The sequence below is a fragment of the Oncorhynchus kisutch genome, linkage group LG19 (genome assembly GCF_002021735.2).
Source record: "Oncorhynchus kisutch isolate 150728-3 linkage group LG19, Okis_V2, whole genome shotgun sequence".
In the NCBI taxonomy this organism is placed as follows: Eukaryota; Metazoa; Chordata; class Actinopteri; order Salmoniformes; family Salmonidae; genus Oncorhynchus; species Oncorhynchus kisutch.
Genome location: NC_034192.2, coordinates 27,908,342 through 27,931,138, shown reverse-complemented (window position 1 = coordinate 27,931,138; position 22,797 = coordinate 27,908,342). Strand labels below are relative to the sequence as shown.

Here is a 22,797-nt window from a genome sequence, read left to right as displayed (position 1 = left end):
TCGTTGCATGTTGAACGCAGTTTCTATTTCCTGCCACTATGGGGACATGGGACACACTCTTTTCATGCCACTTCGATTCAAAGTGATTTTCGAAGCAGGTTAGGAGAGCATTTTCGCTAACCCTAACCCATTTCCTAACCTTAACCACAGTCTCCTAACCTGCTAAAAAAAACTCACTTCGGTATCGAAGTGGTGTGAAAAGAATGTTTCCCATGGGGACATTGCAATGCCAGTGACCCTGAGTCTAGTACAGTCAACAGGGTATAATAGAGGATCACAGAGGCCTGGCAAACAACTCCTCGCTGCATAAAGCAAGACTTCTTCCCCTGGTTTATGCACACAGCCCCGTAGGTGTCATCAGCCCTGCTTTGATGTATGCTAACTGCTCTTCAAGTTGGCAGGAGATACAAACGTATGCACCTCTAAATTCCTGCAACGATTCCAAGAAAAGGCATGCTTGTTTGGTTTCTGACGGCCTCCCTCCGCTGATGCAAACTGGGCTTCTTCAAAAGCCACATTTATGTGCAGCCCCATGGTCTGTGTTTTGTCTGTAAACACGGCACAGGGCCACTCTCTCTGGGTGCGCAGTTAATCATTAAACACATTACCACTGAGAGGATTTTTTTGTTTCTGTTGACCTTAGGGCAAATTTTAATGTGGGGTTGGAAGCCAAGTAGAGTTCACAGAATTGTTAAATAAATTCCTGTGAATTAAACATGTGATAGAAGAGGTCACTCTAGGTGGAGTGTAGACTCTGTCTCTCAGTGTTGCAGACACAAACATTCTCAAACAAATTCACTGACAATAGTCTGTGGAAACAGACTACGGTGCCAAAAAATTACGTTTAAAAGATTATATTATCTGTCAAAAATGTGAGTCACATGTATTATTAAGATTTTCATATGGATATCCATTTTCATAAGTATTTGTACATCAATGAGGACAGACGAAACATGATAACTCTTTCCACATTTCATTGGGTTATTTGCGGGACAATGTTACAATGTAGTAACACTACAGTAAGATAATAAGCAGTTTATCTTACCTCTAGCCTCGCTTGATGTTAGAATCATTAATATCACTGTACACACAGCCAGACACCCGTCCTTAGAGAACATTTTCAGCAAACTGCAGTTTGTGTCTGTTCTGAAGAAAATCGGCAAAATAGAGAATTCAATGACAAAAGTACCGTATAACATCAAGAGACTTGATTGAGTTGACCCAATGACTTTTAAATTACATAGCCACACTGACATAATTTAATGATCATACACACGCAATTTGAGTGAAGAGCGCAGATTAGTGGGCATACTCACGTGTTGTCCTCTGGCAGGCAGATGCTTTCCACAAAATGTTTGTAAACACAATGGTTCACTGTAAAGTCTGACGTATTAATCAAATGTCTTGTACAATAAAGTATTCTGGTATTCAGGTTATCCTCCACGCGGGAAATGTCAATCAAATTTACTTCAATATCATATCATATCAATGACATCGCGGCAAAATACTGTCTAATAAAACGTTTAACAAACAAATCTGTTCTCGGGCTTACTTCTCTCACCTCATCCCTGGTGTGCCCTTCTGCATCCTTTTGCCATGAGGAGCAGTATAGAAGTTTCCAAGAACAGATGTGGAATTCCATTGGCCAATCGTGGACCGGATCGAGCTCTGCTCCTCATGGACAGCGTTGCGCTGCAGCAAAGCACGGGCGCCCCCCTCCGGGTCGGGTCGATTCAATTAATGTGCAGCACACATGACCTCTACAGTCCTGGCCGAAAGTTTTGAGAATGACACAAATATAAATTTTCACAAAGCATATACTCCAGAATGTTATGAAGAGTGATCAGATGAATTGCAATTAATTGCAATGTCCCTCTTTGCCATGCAAATGAACTGAATCCCCCCAAAACATTTCCACTGCATTTCAGCCCTGCCACAAAAGGACCAGCTGACATCATGTCAGTGATTCTCTCGTTAACACAGGTGTGAGTGTTGACGAGGACAAGGCTGGAGATCACTCTTTCATGCTGATTGAGTTTGAATAACAGACTGGAAGTTTCAAGAGGGTGGTGCTTGGAATCATTGTTCTTCCTCTGTCAATCATGGTTACCTGCAAGGAAACACGTGCCGTCATCATTGCTTTGCACAAAAAGGGCTTCACAGGCAAGGATATTGCTGCCAGTAAGATTTCAAGACGTTTCATGAGCTGAAATGAAAGATCCCAGAAATGTACCATTTGCATAAAAAGCTTATTTCTCTCAAATGTTATGCACAAATATGTCTAGATCCCTGTTAGTGAGCATTTATCCTTTGTCAAGATAATCCATCCTCCTGACAGGTGTGATATACCAATATTTAACAGCATGATCTTCACACATGTGCACCTTGTGCTGGGGACAATAAAAGGCCACTCTAAAATGTGCAGTTTTGTCACACAACACAATGCCACAGATGTCTCAAGTTGAGGGAGCGTGCAATTGGCATGCTGACTGCAGGAATATCCAACAGAGCTGTTGCCAGATAATTCAATGTTCATTTCTCTACCATAAGCCACCTCAACATTTCAGAGAATTTGCCAGTACCTCAAACTGGCCTCACAACCACAGACCACGTGAAACCACACTGCCCAGGACCTCCACATCTTGCTTCTTCACCTGTGAGATCGTCTGAGGAAGGGGTGTGCTGCTGAGGAGTATTTGCCCTTTTGTGGAAAACTCATTGACTGGTTGGGTCTGGCTCCCCAGTGGGTGGGCCTGGAACCCAAGTGGATGGGCCTATACCCTCCCAGGACCACCCATGGTTGTGCCACTGCCCAGTCTTGTTAAGTCTATAGATCAGGGCCTAATGATTTTATTTCAATCAACTGATTTCCTATGAAATTGTTGCATTTATATTTTTGTTCAGTATACATAGGAAGTGGGTAAACAGAGTGACCAGTGTTCAATGATTATGCACACATAGGGCAGCAGTTTTTGAACGTGCAGGGTAGAGTACCGGTGAAGCTAGCAACAATGATTAAGTCCAGGGAAGGCTAGCGGTGACTAACATTCTGATGGCCTGTAGAGGGCGTTTTTCTCCGGTCTCTTGGTTCCAGCTTTGATGTACCTGTACGGTTTCCGCCTTCCAGATAGTTGCGGGGTGAACAAGCCGCCAGCGATGCGTTGGGCTGACCACACCCTCTGGAGAGCCCTGCAGTTGCAGACGGTGCAAATGCTGTACTAGGCGGCAACACAGCCCAACAGGATGCTCTCGACTGTGCATCTGTAGAAGTCCCTAAGGGTTTGAGGGGCAAAGCCTATTTCTGCCTCCCGAGTTGAGACTGTTGTACCTTCACACCATCTGTGTGGACGGATGATATCAGGGATGTGCACACCTAAGAACATGAAGCTCTTCACCCTCGATGTAGACGAGGGCGTGCTCTCGCTGCCGTTTCCAAAAGTCGAAAATCAGCTTTTGTTTAATTGATATTAAGGTCATTTCCTTGCACCAGTCCACAACTACTCCTTGTAAGTAGTATCGTTGGTGTCCAGGACTACCAGTTAAGCGTCCACAAAGTGGATATATATATTTATAAAGTTCTACACAATATGTATAACTTCACTGTGTATATCGAAAGTCTACATTCTCCCTCCCCTAGATAGGGATACATGGCAGGCAATTTAGATTGACAAAGGGGGGGGGTCAGAACAGGCTGTTCAGCTAGAAATAGCCCATGTAGGAAACATGCAGAACAGGCAATTACATCAGCATCATCCATTAAAATGTATCTGCAACAGTCAGTTACGCAACATGGCCGTGGTTGTTATATAACAAACTGCCATCAATGTAAGAACTACAGTTCTTTACTATAACCATCAGTCAAATCCCCACAGCCTGTTTGTGAAAAGATCATTTGGTTATCAGTTATTATTTCAATAGAAACCTCAATGCTATTAACCAAAATCAATTAGAATTAAAAACAAAATACATTTACAAAAGTCAATTTTATTGTTCACCGCTTGACACTGTCCCACTGTCTATGCAGTTGGGACCATACATTCAATTCATTATGTGGTACATTTGTTCAGAAACCACTGACAATGAAAGACATGAGGATTATGCAGTGACACTCCAGGGTTAGATGTATCAAAGGGCCATGTGAACACAGCTGGTGGCGGCTGAGCGAAACAGTCTGGCCTGGAGTTTCGTGAATCTGCAGGTGGTAACATTCAGTTCCCCACCCAGGTCCAGAAAGAAACAATCCTGTTGACACATCAATACACATTCAACATATTGCAAATGCAAGCATCTCAGCTCTACTAGTCAGATTGTTGTAGATCAACTACATGAACTGAAGTCATGTTCTATTCTCCCTGAAAAAAAATGTATATAAACTGCCTTAAGATCTTATAGGTACATTAACTTGAATAAAGTTCAGGCATCAATTCCTGCTTTTTCTCTGTCTTTGGAAGACAAACACGAGAATGTAGACAGTGAGCAATTCAGGAAAGAACTGTGCTCAGGGTTACAGATTCTGCACTAAACAATAAGTAGGTGATGATTTAGCTGAACAAAATCTGATCCAGCCTCACCTTCAATGGAGTTGTCGCATTCCATACAATCTGCATGTCTACCAGAAATAAAGGAATCCAATTAGTCCCAAGTAAATACCATGTAGAAAGTAACTGACATTACGAAATTGTGCTCAGAGTTTAAGTTAAGTCTTCACCAACAGTAAGACTGGGTTAAAACTACTAAGCTCTCAATGCACAGTACAATATAATGTACTACTTACATTCAAAAATTCAATTCAGATGTTTGTTCATTACCTTGTATCGACTCAAAGAAACATCAATCCATGTCTGCCTTATCCCAGTGGAGGACAAAGGAAAATGCATATGAGCAATGTATACATAACATAGGGAGCGAGCCATTAAGAACTGTGCCCAATGTTCTGAAGGTTCTTCACTATACAATAAGTAGGCGATAAACTCACTGCAAGTACATGTTTATTTTGTTAGGATAGAATTCTTGACCATCCTCACCTATGCTTCAACTCGATTGAATGTTAAACACGGATGTATTCCTGAAATGCAAAGACAGGAAGTTAAAAATAATCTTCGTCTAATATAAAAATACAATTTATATATAGTATACAAATACAATTTAGAGGCCATAACAGCCATTACAAATTGTGCTCAGAGTTAGAACATAGTGTCTTCACCAACAGTAAGAAAGCTGGGTTAAAGCTATAAAGCTCTCATCACCGCACAGTGCATTTTCATGACGGCACTAGGGTTTCAAAATCAATGTAGACGTTATAGTACATTACATTCACATACAATGTATACAGTAACAGACATTGCGGATGTGCACAATCCCAGTTTCAGAGTCAACAGTTAAACTGGGTTACAGCGATAAAGCTCTGCACAGTACATGTTTTTGTAGCTATAATAATTCAGAATCAGCTATGGAGTTTACCTGGATAATTTCCTGCTGAAATGCAAGCAGTCCACCAAATTGTTTTTCCTGAAATGCAAATGAATAAAATGACTAAAGTCCCAACAGTGAGTCATGTAGGACTACAATTGAATATTAACCATTTTACATTGTGCTCAGAGTTTAAAAGTCTTCACCAACAGTAAGAAAGCTGGGTTAAAGCTGTAAAGCTCTCATCAATGCACAGTACATGTTAAGCTATAATAATTCCCATCCTCACCTTTAATACCCTTTCCATTTATCCATCAATCCAGTCCCAGCAGTTCCATGCTTAGTCTACATTAGAGGAATAAGAACCCTAGTGAGCAGTAGATAAATACAGTGTAGACAATACCAACCATTAAAAATTGTGCTCAGAGTTAGAACATAATGTCTTCACCAACAGTAAGAAAGCTGGGTTAAAGCTATAAAGCTCTCATCAATGCACAGTACATGTTCATGGCGTTTAGCTATAACTACTGAGCCATCCTCACCTTCATAACTATTGACTAGAGTTGAATCACCTTCAATGGAGTTGACGGCGCATGCTTTCCTGGAATGCAAAGGAAATGCTCAACTTACAAAACCTGAAACGATGTAAAACATTCGGTAAACAGTAACAGGCCTTAAATAGTGCTCAGTTTTTTTTTTATAAATTATCTTCACCATACAATAAGAATGATGTGTTAAATAAGCATCATGGCACAGTACATCACATTTGTATAAACAAAATGGTTATTTATGCTCACCTGAAGAGTTGATGCAATTCATTCAGTCCGCATGCTTGCATGAAATGCAAAGGAAAGGATGAGGTCATTAATGTCAGGACTTAAAATAAAGTATCTACACATATGGATTGCTTTAATTGTATACGTGTTAACCCTTCTACTAGGGCTGCCCCCGTGTGTAGGTGCAGACCACTCTCAGAAGGGCACAGTTCTGCTACAGCTCAGTACCAACAGCCACTAAAACAGCGTCTGCTGGACCAGGCCACGCTAGCAGAGCCTTCCTCTTCCAGCAGTGTAACACTAGTTCAGGCATTGACTAGCCTGTACAGCTGACTACCGCTGGATTACTAAAACAACCCAATCACGAAAACCTAATTAACCTTTCATTTTTAATGTAAGGATGTGTGAGACAACTACCTTGAAGGGGGATCGCGTTATTCCCATTTGCAGCCCTCCCATGTCTGAAGATCTGAATGGTGGCACAACCTGTGAGGGTAAAGACATGGTATGGTATGCATGAGTTGCGACAACGTTATTGCATTAAAACAAATGGTATCCATCTCGGTTTTACACATTGGCTAGCCAGCTTGGCTACAGTATTTAACTAGGCCCATATTTTTCACGCCACCACGTGTCATCTAGGCCTTGCATGTGAAACTTGCCAGTCATTTTACAGGCTAGTTAGCCTTGGAAACCTATCGCAAAAACTAGTCAATGGCTTCCAATGCAACAACTGTTAGCTAAACGATTTAGCTGGACGTAATTTTAAATTACTCATCTAGATATTTTAGCCAGGGCTAGAGGCAGCATTGGTTATTTAAAAAAAAAAAATATATATTGTTTAGCTAGGAGCTTCCTTACCACTTACTGCTTTAGCCATTTGTCTTACCTGACGACTAAAACTCAATTCTTCCGATCTGTTCACTTGGTAACGTTAAATAGCTACTTCTTTGCGGAAAGAAACTAACCGCCGCAGCGTTTGGCCGGAGGAAGGCTAGCCAGCCAACAACTGGCTCCATTCCAAGTTCCATAAACGCAAGCAACTATTGCCATAAAAGAAAACTGACCTCCTTAGGTTCTCGTGTCTGCAAAAAAAAAAGACCGCTGGTCGGGCACTTGCAGATTTATAGTCCTCCTCGGCACCATAGAATACATGTTCCGGAGTGAATTGTGGGATAGGTCTGTACCTCCCAGAAATGTGGGCTATTACTGCGTTCATGTAATAATCTGAACAAGGAAACTCGGAAATGTCAAATTTTATAACTGGTCCACATTTCCGTGGACTATTGGTACATTCAAGATAACTGGGATTTGGGAAAATAAGAGGTAAAATCATGACGTCAGTGATCTTCAAGTCTGAAAATTGGAGTTCTAAAGAGAGTCTTGAGTTCCCGAGTTGGAGCTCGTTTCTTCCCGTGTTCCCAGTTGTCATGAACGCACTGAAGTCAGAGATTTCCGAGTACAAAACAACTGGGAACTAGGGAAAAAACGAGTTCCCGAATGGGAAACATCTTTTGAACGGACATCCAACCCTGAACGCACCATAGCATATAGGCCTACCTCCAATAAATGTAACCAGCTGTAGCTAGGTTTCGATCCAATTGGCAATAGATTTTCATGCAAATATTCTATAATCCACATAAAAATAATATGCTGCAGAGTTATGTTTCCATCAAATGACTTGTTGCAGATTAAAGGCTGTGTGTGATGTACCAAAGGCAAAATACATTTGCATTTTCAACTCTACTGATGGTTTTCTCACAAAAAAATATGGTATTATATACAATGAACAAAAATATAAAAACTCTACATGTAAAGTGTTGGTCTCTTGTTTCATGAACTGAAATAAAAGATCCCGGAAATGTTCCATACTCACAAAAAGCTTATTTATCTTAAATGTTGTGCACAGATTTGTTAACATCCCTGTTAGTGCGTATTTCTCCAAGATAATCCATCCACCAGACAGGTGTGGCATATCAACAAGCTGATTCAACAAATGCACCTTGTGCTGGGGACAATAAAAGCCCACTAAAATGTGTCAAACAGCACAATTCCAAAGGTGTCTCAAATTGAGGGAGTGTGCAATTGTGTCCCATGGTGGTGGGGTTATGGTATGGGCAAGCATAAGCTACAGACAACGAACACAATTACATTTTATCGAAGGAAATGTTAATGCACAGAGATACAGTGACGAGATCCTGATGCCCATTGTCGTGTTATTCATCCCCTGCCATCACCTCATGGTTCAGCATGATAATGCAAGGTCCCATGTCGCAACGATTTGTGCACAATTCCTGGATTGCATGAGGAAAGTAGAGACCCACAGTGGAGGTGTCATAATACCCATGAAACCTAGCGGTCAAACATAAATGGTTCCAATTGTTTTTCCACCATTCATTTTTCCAATAAGGGATTTTAGAAACACTTAAAATAAGGTCTGTTTCGTGTAGGCTTACTGTGATGTTTTGATAACCATGTTTATCTCTCTCGACGGGCCTCCCGAGTGGCGCAGTGGTTAAGGCACTGCATCGCAGTGCTCGCTGTGCCACTAGAGATTCTGGGTTTGAGTCCAGGCTCTGTCGCAGCCGGCCACGACTGAGAGACCCATGGGGCGGTGCACAATTGGCCCAGTGTCGTCCGGATTAGGCGAGGGTTTGGCCGGGCGTAGTGCACGCTGACACGTCGCCAGGTGTAGTAAGGGAGTACGGTTTCCACCAACACATTGGTGGGGCTGGCTTCTGGGTTAAGTGGGTATTGTGTCAAGAAGCAGTGCGGCTTGGTTGGGTTGTGTTTCGGAGGACGCACCTCCTTCGCCTCTCCTGAGTCCGTACGGGAGTTGCAGCAATGAGACAAGACTGTAACGTGGATACCATGAATTTGGGGAGAAAAAGGGGTAAAAAAATAAAATAACAATCTCTCACGGACAAGGTGACTTTTATCAACATACACATCTCTATTTACTGTCAGATTAAAAAATGCTAATTAGCACAAATGTAGACATCATGCAAGACTACAAATCGCTGCAAGATCCTGCACGTCATCTCTAGCTGACACCTTTGCTAACATGTATTGTGTCAATATAAAACTTGCACGAGACAGTTCACAGAATTGTCAATTTAAAGAAATATAGCCAATTTATTCACAACTACATTTAGCTAACATTAGATAGTTATTCCAGAGATTCATACCTTTGCCTCGATTCGGCTGTCTCACCCAGATCATGGCATGTGCAGTTCTTTATGACAGCCATTTTATCAGCTAATTAGCATTTCATTTTTGTGGAGTAAATACAGGCAAATATATTGATAAAAGTCACTTTGTCCTCGAGATTTACGTGGTTATCAAAACGCCATGTCAGGGTATGCCTAGACAAAACACAGCCCTTATTTTAAGTGTTTCTAAAATCCCCTATGGGAAAAATTGTGAAGAAACGATTGGACAGCAAGGTTTTAATGGGTAGTATGACTCGTATTATATAGTCATACCAGATTCGGACTGATTTACTGATCCATGCCTCTACCTTAAAAAAAGAAGTTTCTGTGACCAACAGATGCATATGTGTATTCCCAGTCATGTGAAATCCATAGATTAGTGCCTAATGTATTTCAATTTGACTGATTTTCTTATATGAAAAAGAACATATTTGAAATTGTTGCATTTATATTTTTGTTCAGTCTCGTTTAACTTTCTTTGGCTTTCACAAAACCAACAATCTAGCTTGCTAGACAGCTAGCGAGTTAACTTAGGTGGCGAAGCAAGACGTTCTTATGTTTGTGTAGCAGTGTGATGTTGTTCCTCTCGATTATGCACCAAATTGCACACAAGGACCAATTCAAATAGGTCAGGTCAAGAGGGGATGTTAATAATTTGATAATAATAATTCAGTGTATTTTTTAAATTTAATTACAGCTGCATATCTAATGTTTTTCTTTGGTGTACAAACACTTTTTCATATCAATATTGTACATACATGTGACTGTAAAAGTGTTGTATATTTTGATTTGGCCCATCGCGGGTTATCTGTATTTCCGTACCCCCTTATTGTTCTCTTTTGCCTGACCTTCGGCTAGCAAGGTGCCTGAGAGCTAGGACTGCGCCAAGGTTTAACATATTGTGTGTTGTCTCTTCGTGTGCAGTGCAAATAAAAATAATTCCACGAGCAGACCTTCAGTTGTGGCAGCGTCTTAACTAAAAGTACACAACGCAGAACGAACCACGCTACAAACTGCCAGCTCAAGCCGACCACCGGAGCTGTGCATGTGGATGAGATGCGCGATCTGCGCATGCGTATTTGTTCGATGTTTTATTTATTTTATTTTATTTTATTTCACCTTTTTTTAAGCAGGTAGGCAATTTGAGAACAAGTTCTCATTTACAAGTGCGACCTGGTCAAGATAAAGCAAAGCAGTTCGACACATACAACGACACAGAGTTACACATGGAGTAAAACAAACATGCAGTCAATAATACAGTATAAACAAGTCTATATACGATGTGAGCAAATGAGGTGAGATAAGGGAGGTAAAGGCAAAAAAAGGCCATGGTGGCAAAGTAAATACAATATAGCAAGTTAAACACTGGAATGGTAGATTTGCAGTGGAAGAATGTGCAAAGTAGAAATCAAAATAATGGGGTGCAAAGGAGCAAAATAAATACAGTAGGGAAAGAGGTAGTTGTTTGGGCTAAATTATAGGTGGGCTATGTACAGGTGCAGTAATCTGTGAGCTGCTCTGACAGTTGGTGCTTAAAGCTAGTGAGGGAGATAAGTGTTTCCAGTTTCAGAGATTTTTGTAGTTCGTTCCAGTCATTGGCAGCAGAGAACTGGAAGGAGAGGCGGCCAAATAAATAATTGGTTTTGGGGGTGACCAGAGAGATATACCTGCTGGAGCGCGTGCTACAGGTGGGTGATGCTATGGCTATGGTCTTGTAGATGACATGGAGCCAGTGGGTTTGGTGACGAGTATGAAGCGAGGGCCAGCCAACGAGAGCGTACAGGTCGCAATAGTGGGTAGTATATGGGGCTTTGGTGAAAAAACGGATTGCACTGTGACAGACTGCATCCAATTTGTTGAGTAGGGTATTGGAGGCTATTTTGTAAATGACATCGCCGAAGTCGAGGATTGGTAGGATGGTCAGTTTTACAAGGGTATGTTTGGCAGCATGAGTGAAGGATGCTTTGTTGCGAAATAGGAAGCCAATTCTAGATTTAACTTTGGATTGGAGATGTTTGATGTGGGTCTGGAAGGAGAGTTTACAGTCTAACCAGACACCTAGGTATTTGTAGTTGTCCACGTATTCTAAGTCAGAGCCGTCCAGAGTAGTGATGTTGGACAGGCGGGCAGGTGCAAGCAGCGATCGGTTGAAGAGCATGCATTTAGTTTTACTTGTATTTAAGAGCAATTGGAGGCCACGGAAGGAGAGTTGTATGGCATTGAAGCTTGCCTGGAGGGTTGTTAACACAGTGTCCAAAGAAGGGCCAGAAATATACAGAATGGTGTCGTCTGCGTAGAGGTGGATCAGAGACTCACCAGCAGCAAGAGCGACATCATTGATGTATACGGAGAAGAGAGTCGGTCCAAGAATTGAACCCTGTGGCACCCCCATAGAGACTGCCAGAGGTTCGGACAGCAGACCCTCCGATTTGACACACTGAACTCTGCCTGAGAATTAGTTGGTGAACCAGGCGAGGCAATCATTTGAGAAACCAAGGCTGTCGAGTCTGCCGATGAGGATGTGGTGATTGACAGAGTCGAAAGCCTTGGCCAGATCAATGAATACGGCTGCACAGTAATGCTTCCTATCGATGGCGGTTAAGATATCGTTTAGGACCTTGAGCGTGGCTGAGGTGCACCCATGACCAGCTCTGAAACCAGATTGCATAGCAGAGAAGGTATGGTGAGATTCGAAATTGTCGGTAATCTGTTTGTTGACTTGTCTTTCGAAGACCTTAGAAAGGCAGGGTAGGATAAATATAGGTCTGTAGCAGTTTGATTCGCTATAAGTGAATTTATACTGTAAATAGTGAAGGTGAATGTAGCATATTCACTAGATAAGGGTATTTGTGTTTATTTGCTTGTTTTGAAGGAATTTGTTTATTGCATTTTTTTTGTATGCAGAATATTACAATGTATTTTAGTGCTCTATTGAGCAATGGAAGATTCTCAAGTCCATAAAATGAGTTATGCTGGGGATTTTAGTGTGGGTAGAGGGAGGGTTGTCCTTGCATTTACACCATTTGTACAGTCAGCTCCTGGGAGTAGAGTGTTTGCTAGTCCTGAGTTTACATGCACTGGGAGGGGTAGGCTGTTTACTCCACCTGACCAGGGTATCCCACCTCTGTCTTTTGATGTAGCATCATCCCCAGTCCTCAGTAATAATGGGACACTTCCGAGTCAGTTTAGTGACCTTATTAAGCAGATTGGTTCAGAGATAGGAGAATCTATCAGAGCGAGTTTACTGCAGCCTGGGACTTCGAGTCTTTCTCCTGCCCATTCCCCTCAACAACCCCAGCAGTTTCCCTTGTCTGAGCAATGTGGGTCAACTTTTATTGATGCATCCAAGCTGAATCTAGTTGTGAAGTCAGATGTTAATGCTCCACCTTTCTTTAGGGGTGATGGCTCAGATAAGTACTCTGTCCTGGAGTGGGAGGAGCTAATGGGAGTCTACCTAGAGAAGGGGTTACAATGGGCCTGAGAATGTTGGGGAAGTGATGTCTCGGCTCATGGGGAGGGCACGGGATGTGACCAAAGTCTGGATGCGTTAACAACCCTGTTGTCACAGATGTTAAGGCAGTGTTCAGTGTTCTCAAGCAACACTTTGGGGATACTGTCTGCTCAGGTATGCCATTAGCTCATTTCTACTCAATCAAACCATATGCTAATGAGGGTCCACTAGATTTCTGGATTAGGCTTAACAAAGCTGCAGAGGAAGCTGAACAGTACCTTGTAAGTGAGGGTAGAACCTTGCCCAATCAGTGCTCAGAGTTGGCAGTCATGTTTGTATGCAACTGTCCTGATAAAGAGTTGGACCAAGTGTTTGGTCACCTACAAACAAGCAAGATTTCTGGCTCTCACAGACCCTTAACTTCTTCTTTAAGAGGCTCCTCTGTCCTCCACTCGTTACCTGTATTAATGGCACCTGTATTAATGGCACCTTATCAGTATAAAAGACACCTGTCCACAACCTCAAACACTCACACTCCAAACTCCACTATGGCCAAGACCAAAGAGCTGTCAAAGGACACCAGAAACAAAATTGTAGACCTGCACCAGGCTGGGAAGACTGAATCTGCAATAAGTAAGCAGCTTGGTTTGAAGAAATCAACTGTGGGAGCAATTATTAGGAAATGGAAGACATACAAGACCACTGATAATCTCCCTCGATCTGGGGCTCCACGCAAGATCTCACCCCGTGGGGTCAAAATGATCACAAGAACGGTGAGCAAAAATCCCAGAACCACACGGGGGGACCTAGTGAATGACCTGCAGAGAGCTGGGACCAAAGTAACAAAGCCTACCAACAGTAACACACTACGCCGCCAGGGACTCAAATCCTGCAGTGCCAGACGTGTCCCCCTGCTTAAGCCAGTACATGTCCAGGCCCGTCTGAAGTTTGCTAGAGAGCATTTGGATGATCCAGAAGAAGATTGGGAGAATGTCATTTGGTCAGATGAAACAAAAATATAACTTTTTGGTAAAAACTCAACTCATCGTGTTTGGAGGACAAAGAATGCTCAGTTGCATACAAAGAACACCATACCTACTGTGAAGCATGGGGGTGGAAACATCATTCTTTGGGGATGTTTTTCTGCAAAGGGACCAGGACGACTGTTCCGTGTAAAGGAAAGAATGAATGGGGCCATGTATCGTGAGATTTTGAGTGAAAACCTCCTTCCATCAGCAAGGGCATTGAAGATGAAACGTGGCTGGGTCTTTCAGCATTACAATGATCCCAAACACACCGCCCGGGCAACGAAGGAGTGGCTTCTTTAGAAGCATTTCAAGGTCCTGGAGTGGCCTAGTCAGTCTCCAGATCTCAACCCCATAGAAAATCTTTGGAGGGAGTTGAAAGTCCGTGTTGCCCAGCAACAGCCCCAAAACATCACTGCTCTAGAGGAGATCTGCATGGAGGAATGGGCCAAAATACCAGCAACAGTGTGTGAAAACCTTGTGAAGACTCACAGAAAACGTTTGACCTCTGTCATTGCCAACACAGGGTATATAACAAAGTACTGAGATAAACATTTGTTATTGACCAAATACTTATTTTCCACCATAATTTGCAAATAAATTCATAAAAAATCGTACAATGTGATTTTCTGGATTTTTTTCTTCTCATTTTGTCTGTCATAGTTGAAGTGTACCTATGATGGAAATTATAGGCCTCTCTCATCTTTTTAAGTGGGAGAACTTGCACAATTGGTGGCTGACTAAATACTTTTTTGCCCCACTGTAGAACACAACTTTCACAGCAGGTGGCTGCTGACTTTGACTCCCCCCAGGAGGATGTGGATCCTGTGAGCAGACCTAATGTTTCATATTTTTCTCGATGTGGCCGTGAACCAGAGCAGGCCCCATCTGCATCTGAGGGTTGGACATTAGAGAAAGTTTTGAGTATGCTAGAGAAGGCTCTTGTCAGCAATACTCAGTCTGTGAACAGAGAACCCCGTAAACAGTTCCCCAAAAGTCAGCGTGAGTGCGCTGTCTGTGGAAGCACTAATCACTGGACCAAAGCTCACTGTCAGATGCACCAGCTGTGTTTCAAGTGCTTCTCTCCGGGCCACATGAGCATTGACTGTAGTGAGACTGGGCAGCAACAGAGCCCTGGATGTGGACAGACTGGCAGGTCTCAGGAAAATTAGAAAGCCTCCATTCTGAGGGGGGCAATGTGAGGCAGTCTAATTTTTCCTCCACTGATGATGCTATCCAATCTGTTTAATATTATTTTAGTGAGTCAGTAACCAAGAACAACACAGTAATTTTTCAGAACACAATGAGAATTACTCAGAATGACCGTTTGTTTTACACCACCGTGCTTGAACAGGATAAAGTTGAGCTGAAGGGGATGTTAGATAGTGGGTCCATGGCTACTATGCGCGCAGATATTGTACCTTGGTTGAGGGAGGCGGGAGTGGTAGAGGGGAACTTTCTAGCTCCTTCAGACATCATCCTGGTGGGTTGTGGTGGGACGCAAACTAGCCCAGTGGGCATGTGTTACTTAAAAATACAGCTTTATGGCTTCAGTTATGTAGTCCCAGTGCTTATTGTAGATGGGCAGGTTGATGAACTCATTGTGGGCACTAATGTGTTGAAGTCTCTGATTAGACAGTTCAAATCGAATGGCAGCTACTGGCGGGTGGTGGGTACGCCAGGTCCTTCTGGCCAGTGTGATGACAGCTACTGGCGGGTGGTGGATACGCCAGGTCCTTCTGGCCAGTGTGATGACAGCCAGTTCCTGCGTCTCCTATCAAATCTGGAGAGATGGAGAGGAAACTCCATCCCAGATAAAGTGCGCACCATTAAGTTGAAGAGAGCAGTAACACTCCAACCCATGAGTGAGCATCTGGTGTGTAGCCGCCTAACCCCAAAGACAAAACTCTCTGTGGGCAGTACTGTTGTTGTCGATCTCAGCTCATCTCGTTTTGTGAATCGACACATATTAGTAGGGAGAGTAGTTACGCCTCTGTGGGGAGATGGGTGGCTCTCTGTGAAGATTGTGAATCCAACAACTTCGCCAGTTACCCTGAGACGAAATGCTAAAGTAGCAGATGTGTATGCTTGCATTGCATTGGAGGATTTTGATGATGGCAAGCAGCAAGCAGCATACCGGAACGTGGAAAAAGTACAATGTTACAGCTCACATGGCAGTCTTACAGCTAACAGTTCAGTTGGTGGCAGTGTAATTAATGGCATCAGTACACTGAGCAATCTTGGACTTCAAGGCCTGTCTGTTGAGGAGTGTCCAGTTTCACTGTTCTGGAAAGACAAACTTGTCGGTTTAATTGAGAAGTATGACACAGTGTTCTCTAGACATAGCCTGGATTGTGGAGTGGCAAAAGAGTTCTGCCATCGCATACGGCTGACTGATGACCGACCATTTCGATGACCTTATCGTAGGCTTTCTCCAGCTCATTACAAAAAACTTAGGGAAACACTGGACGATATGGAGGAAAAGGAAATAGTCAGAAGATCCAGCAGCGAGTATGCCTCACCATTGGTGCTGGTATGGAAAAAGAATGGGGACTTGCGTCTATGCACTGACTTTAGGTGGTTAAAGGATGCTCATCCCCTGCCTCAACAGGGTGATGTTCTGGCTGCGCTGGGAGGTAAAATGCCTTTTTCAGCACAATGGACTTGACGTCAGGGTACTACAATGTGCCACTGCATGAAGAGGATAAGAAATACACTGCCTTTTCCTCTCCTTTAGGTCCGCACGAGTACAATCGTTTACCTCAATGCCTTTGCAACAGCCCAGCTCCTTTTATGAGAATGATGCTGACCATCTTTGGTGACCAAAACTTTCTAAGTCTCCTTTGCTATTTGGATGATCTGATGGTTTTTGCTAAGACGGAGGAAGAGAGTCTGCAGAGACTTGAGATGGTTTTTCAGCGGTTGCAGGAGCACAATCTTAAACGGTCTCAGAGTGCACGTTTTTGAGGAGGGCTGTTAAGTTTTTGGGCCACGTCATTTCTCAGGAGGGTGTAGCCACTGACCCTGCTAAGGTTCAAACCATTTTAAATGTGACTGAGAGTGGGATGATGGAAGCTGATGGTGTCACTCCGTCTCCTAGCAAAATCCGTTCTTTCCTTGGTATGGTAGTATACTATCAACACTACATTGAGAATTGTTCCATGGTTGCTAGGCCATTGTTTCAGCTGACTACAGGTCAGAAGAAGCCTAGGAGAGGCAAGGGCAGAAAGAGGCCTGGTCCCTCTCACAGGCTCACTGCTGCAGACTGGACTGCCGAATGTCAACTCGCTTTTGAAGCTTTGAAAGCAGCACTAGTTGACCAGGCACTGCTGGCTCATCCAGATTTTTCTCAGCCATTTTTACTTTCTGTTGATGCATCTACTAGTGGTTTGGGAGCTGTACTTTCCCAAGTGCAAGATGGGAAGGCCATAGCCAGGCCAATAGCTTTTGCTCGTAAATCTCTTAATCATGCACAATCCAAGTGATGCTCACCGGCTGGAATTTCTAGCCATGAAATGGGCCATTCATGATAAGTCCAGCCATTGGCTGCGAGGGCATAAGTTTACTGTGTGGACCGACAACAATCCACTCAAATATATTCTTACAAAGCCGAGACTTGATGCATGCGAGCAGAGATGGGTTGCAAAGCTGGCACCTTTTGATTTTGATATCCAGTACATACCAGGGACCAAGAATGTCGTTGCTGATGCTTTGAGCAGAGAGCCATTTGTCCGCTCCAAAGTTCTGCACCGACTGACAAGAATTCCATATGATGTCCTGCTGGAGGAAGCCAGAGGTCTTCGAGTGGATGATGTACAAGACATGTTCCGTCTCTCCTGTGAGCAGCCCGAGGCTGGCTGTAGAAGGTCTATGGCTCCTAGGAGTGAGTTGAGTAGAGCTGGAGACGATGTCAGTGGGTTGGTTTCCTGTGAAGAGGTGTCTGCTGTCCTCCATGCCCATCGCCGATGGGATGATGGTGTCACAGTGAGGGCAGTTTCACATGTGCAGCACCTTGAGAAGTTGATGTCCATGGGTCAGAGCCCTTTACCTGTCCTTACACACAAGGAGCTGTATGATAACCAACACTGGATCCTATCATCAGCAGAGTCATGTTCTTTGTAGATAGAGGCCGGCGCCCATATAGGAGAGAGCGAGTCTTTGAAGCTAAAGAAACATTTTATACTCTAAGACAGTGGGGAAAACTCACCACGCGGTTAGGGATTCTGTATTGTGTCTCAAAACACCCAAGTTAGTAAGAAGAAAATATTCCAGTATGTCGTACCCGTGTCTTTGAGAGGCCTTGTGTTGAAGGGAGTTCATGATGATGCTGGTCATCAGGGTCAGCAGTGCACATTGTGGCTCACGAGACAGAGGTTTTACTGGGAATCTATGGAGAAGGATGTCAAGGAATACGTGGCCCACTGTAAGAGATGTGTGTTGAGTAAAGCACCTGAGCCTGAAGCAAGAGCTCCACTTGTCTCCACTGTGACAACGGCACCTTTAGAACTTGTGTGTATTGATTTCTGGACTGCAGAAGATTCAAACAACAAGTCTATTGATGTGTTAGTAGTGACTGATAACTTTACTAAGCTGGCCTGTGCGTATCCATGTCCAAACCAGTCTGCTAAGACTGTTGCTCGTGTTCTCTGGAATATTTTTTTCTGCATTTATGGGTTTGCTGATTGTATCAGGGGTGCTAACTTTGAGAGTTCACTTATTGCAGAATTGCTTCAGTTATCTGGTGTTGAATAGTCCCACACCACACCTTATCATCCCATGGGTAACGGTCAAGCAGAACGTCTGAATCGCACACTGGGCGGGATGATTAGAGCCCTGCCAGCTAGGTCCAAGGCTAAATGGCCTCAGATGTTGAACACATTGACATTCTCCTATAACTGCACTGTTCACGAGACTACTGTGTTTCCACCCTTCTTCTTCATGTTCGGACGCACCCCAAGGTTGCCGGTAGATGTTATGTTTGAAAGTGTGCTGTTGGATGGGGACACAGTAGATGTGGATAAGTATGTCCAGTCTCTGGGTGAGGATCTGAGAGAGGCCATGACATTGGCCCAGCAGCATGCCAGTAAGCAACAAAAGAGACAAGCTGAGGTCTACAACAGACGGTCTAAGGGTCACTCGGTGCAGAAGGGAGACAGAGTTCTACTTGCTAACAAGGGGGAGAGGGGCAAGAAGAAACTGGCTGATCGCTGGGAGAGTGTGGTGTACACAGTGGTTGCGAAGAACAGCTCACTGAACACATGTCGTATCCAACACCCTACCACTGGACGCATCAAAACTGTGCATAGGAACCTGATTATGCCAGTCAACTTTCTGCCTTTGCCTTCGTGGGAGGAACCTGAGGGTCACGGATCTCTATCGAGTGGTGACGTGATCTCTGAGATGTCTGCGGAGTCCAGCCAAATGGATGGGAGTGACGCCAGGACTGTCCACTGGGTAGCAGGCCATCCTGAGTCTTCTGGGAGGATACTCCAAGAGGATGGTGAAGTCCCAGCTGATGGAAGTGAGGTGGAACAACCGTATGAAGTCCCCTTAAGTGATGTGTGCTCAGCAGAAGTGGACCAGAGAGATATCCCTGAAGCCTACAAGAGTTCTGATTGCGAAACTCCATTCAGTGTGGATGATGCTGTGACAGATGATGTTACCTTAGTTGAAGATGCTTCGTCAGTGGGGTCTGTGACAATCTACCAGGATTCTGATCAGTCGTCTGACACTACTAGTGTTGAGTCGGTAACTGAAAGTGTGCTGGCTCCAGATATGCGGATCTGTAATACTCCCCATCCTGAGGTCAGACCTCTGAGCAGGGTTAGTGCTGTCTGTGACATTCCTGCTGGGTTTTTGGGTGAGGGTGCTCGGACTTGACTAGGTAGATTTATTAAGCCAGTGAATAGGCGAATCCAAACTATGTCTACACAGGAAATGAAACAGTTCCTGGTTTCTCGGTGACGGTAGGATATTGCCTACCTTTTCTTTTTTTATATAAATATGTAGTAATCTAAGTGTGTCTTAGAATGATTTGTGGGTTTGTCTAATATACTTGACAATTCATGTAACTTTGTGTGTAGTCCATTGGCATAAAATGTATATGGCATTTTTCGTATACGGTTGAATAAGGGATTAGCTACCCCTTATTTTTCCTAATCCTTCGGGGGATAGTTTTTCAGTTGATCGACCATTTGTGGGTCTAGAATTAAGGGACTACACTGGGTTACTCTGTCACTCTGGGGGTGTGAAATGTTATTTTTTCTTTCTTTGCTTTGTTACCTTCGAGGTCATGTGTTTTGTGCCTATAATCTAGTGTAAAACAGTGGGGGTGAATGTAGCAGTGTGATGTTGTTCCCCTAGATTATACACCAAATTGCACACAAGGACCATTTCAAATAGGCCAGGTCAAAAGGGGATGTTAATAATTTGATAATAATAATAAGAATTCAGTGTATTTTTTAAATGTAATTACAGCTGCATAGCTAATGTTTTTCTTTGGTGTACAAACACTTTTTCATATTAATATTGTACATACAAAAAAGTTTGTATATTTTGGTTTTGCCCATCGCGGGTTAACTGTATTTCCGTACCCCTTTTTGTTGTCTTTTGCCTGTCCTTCGGCTAGCAAGGTGAGCTAGGACTGCGCCAAGGGTTAACATAATGTGTGTAGTCTCTTCGTGTGCAGGGCAAATAAAAATAATTCCACTAGTAGACCTTCAGTTGTGGCAGCGTCCTAATTAAAAGTGCAGAACGAACCACGCTACATTTGTATATGTGGGTGAGGGGTAAGTAGCCTATTTCAAGTACTACTTGACTTGTAGCTACTTTAGCTAGTTGTTTTATTTTGGTCTGGCTTTTTGAGAGGTTTCAGAGATCAACTGATTTGCATCCTCTCTTGAGTCAAGAGTTTGCTTACTGTACTATGGGAAGACTGATCTGTTTTCTGTTACCCTCTGGACAGCAGATCATTAGTATAGCTAGTAGGCAAGGTTATGTAACCTTATTTAGTCCTACCTCCTATGGTGGGTTTTAAATGAAATGGTATTCACGTTGTTTTTTTTAGGTACAATTACTGTTACGTTATTGATGCCAAATTGCAAACCTTAGTTGCACCTTCTGTATTCAAGAACCAATGGGTGTGCCTGTCTTATCACCTCTTAACTAGGTAAACTGTTTCAACCTGGAACACTATTATTTTGCTTTGGTCTGTTTCAGTCATTGAGTGTATGAAGGGTTTTGTCCCTGCCCATCTCTAACACCTGACTTAAATAACCAACATAATTAATCATGGCGATAGGCTATGATTTGTAATCATGTATGAGATGGGATGGAACAAAAGCTTCAGATCTTCTCCATGTGTAGGCTATTGTACTGGCCTGTGTAGTGCAGTCTTTCATATGTGTAGTTTTCCATTTGTGTCAACTTTAAACTCAATCTAAGCCACAGACTAACTTCCTCCATTTTGTAGTTGATCTTTATAGACACAGACCCGAAGACATTCAAGCAGCAAGCATCCCAAGTCTCTAATGGTCCCGGTACTGGTTGATATGCCGGCCTAAGTGACCACACACTCAAATTGACCTACAGCTGTTGGTTGGGGTAAGATTCTTCCATCATTCACACACAGTAGACATAGTGTAAACCACCATGTTATCAACAAAATGCTGTCTTGAATTCTTAATTTGTATTGTGTAAGGCTCAATTTGTTAAAATGCTGTGATCACTCATCTTTAATGTTGTGATTCAGACACACGATGAGCATGATTTGAATGCTGCAACTGAGACTGAATGACGTTGAGGGACACGCGCTGAGACCGTGTGAATGGACATGGGCCGGGTATTTGTGACCACGACCTACAAGGGGTGAAAAAGCACAGCAGCAACCACTTTTTTAATGTTTATTCCATCCCTCTAGCTACCCCTTATTCCACACTATGCCTTTTATGTTCCCTCAACTTCGGACACTTTGGAATGCTCCATCTTCTCTCAATAAACCCACCCTAGCTTCACCCATTTTCCCTATACTGGTTCCTTCACTTGTTCTTCCCCTCATTTGATAACATCTAGACTCAGTAACACATTTAAGTGTTGTGGTGTACTGGTTTGCAAGATTTTTTTTCACCTGTGTAATGCTGTCCTGCTTATTCTGTGGTTCAGACTGAATGTAGTGGTAAATGTGCTTCTCACAATTGATAGCAGCAACATGGAACTGTTAAATTGAGAAGATGAGTGTTGACATTACTTTAGGCATGGCTTCCATGTTTTGAGTATGTTAGATGATTTTCTCATTTGATCTAGTACTTTTTAAAATTAAACCTACCTTAAGCATCCAGTTGTTTTGTCCATTTGTAACTCACCCACCAAAAATCATAATATGCTGTTTTACGTTGTTTTATTTGTGGTGGTCTAATTCCTAAAAATGACAAGCAGAAGACTCTGTCAGCTCCCGCATAGTAATAATAGATTATATGGTGCTTTTCGATGTCACAGGTTTGTGACATTGATTAATAATTTAATCTTTACCTCAAATCAGATCTTTATACAATATGTTATGCATACATTGCTTGCTATTTAGATTTATTAAACAATGCAATTGTTGGAGTTCAGAAGTTTGACTTGATGGCTGGGTGACTAGGTGCATTCTTGTCAAATAAATTATGCTTATTTATTCATGAATATCTGCAATGAGTTAATCTGGCTTTGAATCTGCAACAGAACATGTCAACAAATTCGTTCTGAATTAATACAGCAGTGCATTCGACTCCATTACTTGACATGGATTTCATGTCATTCATATAGTATATAGTTGGCAGAAATGATAAATATATTAAATAAAGTTATGTTGCTAATATCATCTAGGTAGCTAACGTTAGCTTGCTAGCTTCTATGCAAAAACTAACCTAGTATTCGTGGCAAATTGT

General features: G+C 42.8%; 1 protein-coding gene, 1 long non-coding RNA gene and 1 other non-coding gene across 3 annotated transcripts in view; 1 reads left to right on the top strand and 2 right to left on the bottom strand.

The window, feature by feature from the left end:
• The window catches only part of LOC109864535 (fibroblast growth factor receptor-like 1), a 63,261-nt gene extending 61,658 nt beyond the window's left edge, over window positions 1-1,603 (bottom strand). Inside the window, exons 1-2 of the mRNA XM_020452376.2 lie at window positions 1,317-1,603; window positions 1,046-1,146 (exon numbers count right to left, since the gene is read on the bottom strand). Coding sequence (XP_020307965.1) covers window positions 1,046-1,118 — 73 coding nt within the window. The 5' untranslated portion in view covers window positions 1,119-1,146; window positions 1,317-1,603. The remainder of the gene's footprint in view (window positions 1-1,045; window positions 1,147-1,316) is intronic.
• A 4,726-nt stretch (window positions 1,604-6,329) lies between these two features.
• LOC116355118 (small nucleolar RNA SNORA74) lies at window positions 6,330-6,529 on the bottom strand. The gene has a single exon (XR_004204363.1). It is a non-coding gene; the product is annotated as a small nucleolar RNA SNORA74 (small nucleolar RNA).
• Window positions 6,530-20,474: 13,945 nt separating this feature from the next.
• LOC109910041 (uncharacterized) lies at window positions 20,475-22,311 on the top strand. Its single transcript, XR_002257822.2, has 3 exons — window positions 20,475-20,661; window positions 21,345-21,475; window positions 21,624-22,311. It is a non-coding gene; the product is annotated as an uncharacterized LOC109910041 (long non-coding RNA).
• The last annotated feature ends 486 nt before the right edge of the window (window positions 22,312-22,797 follow it).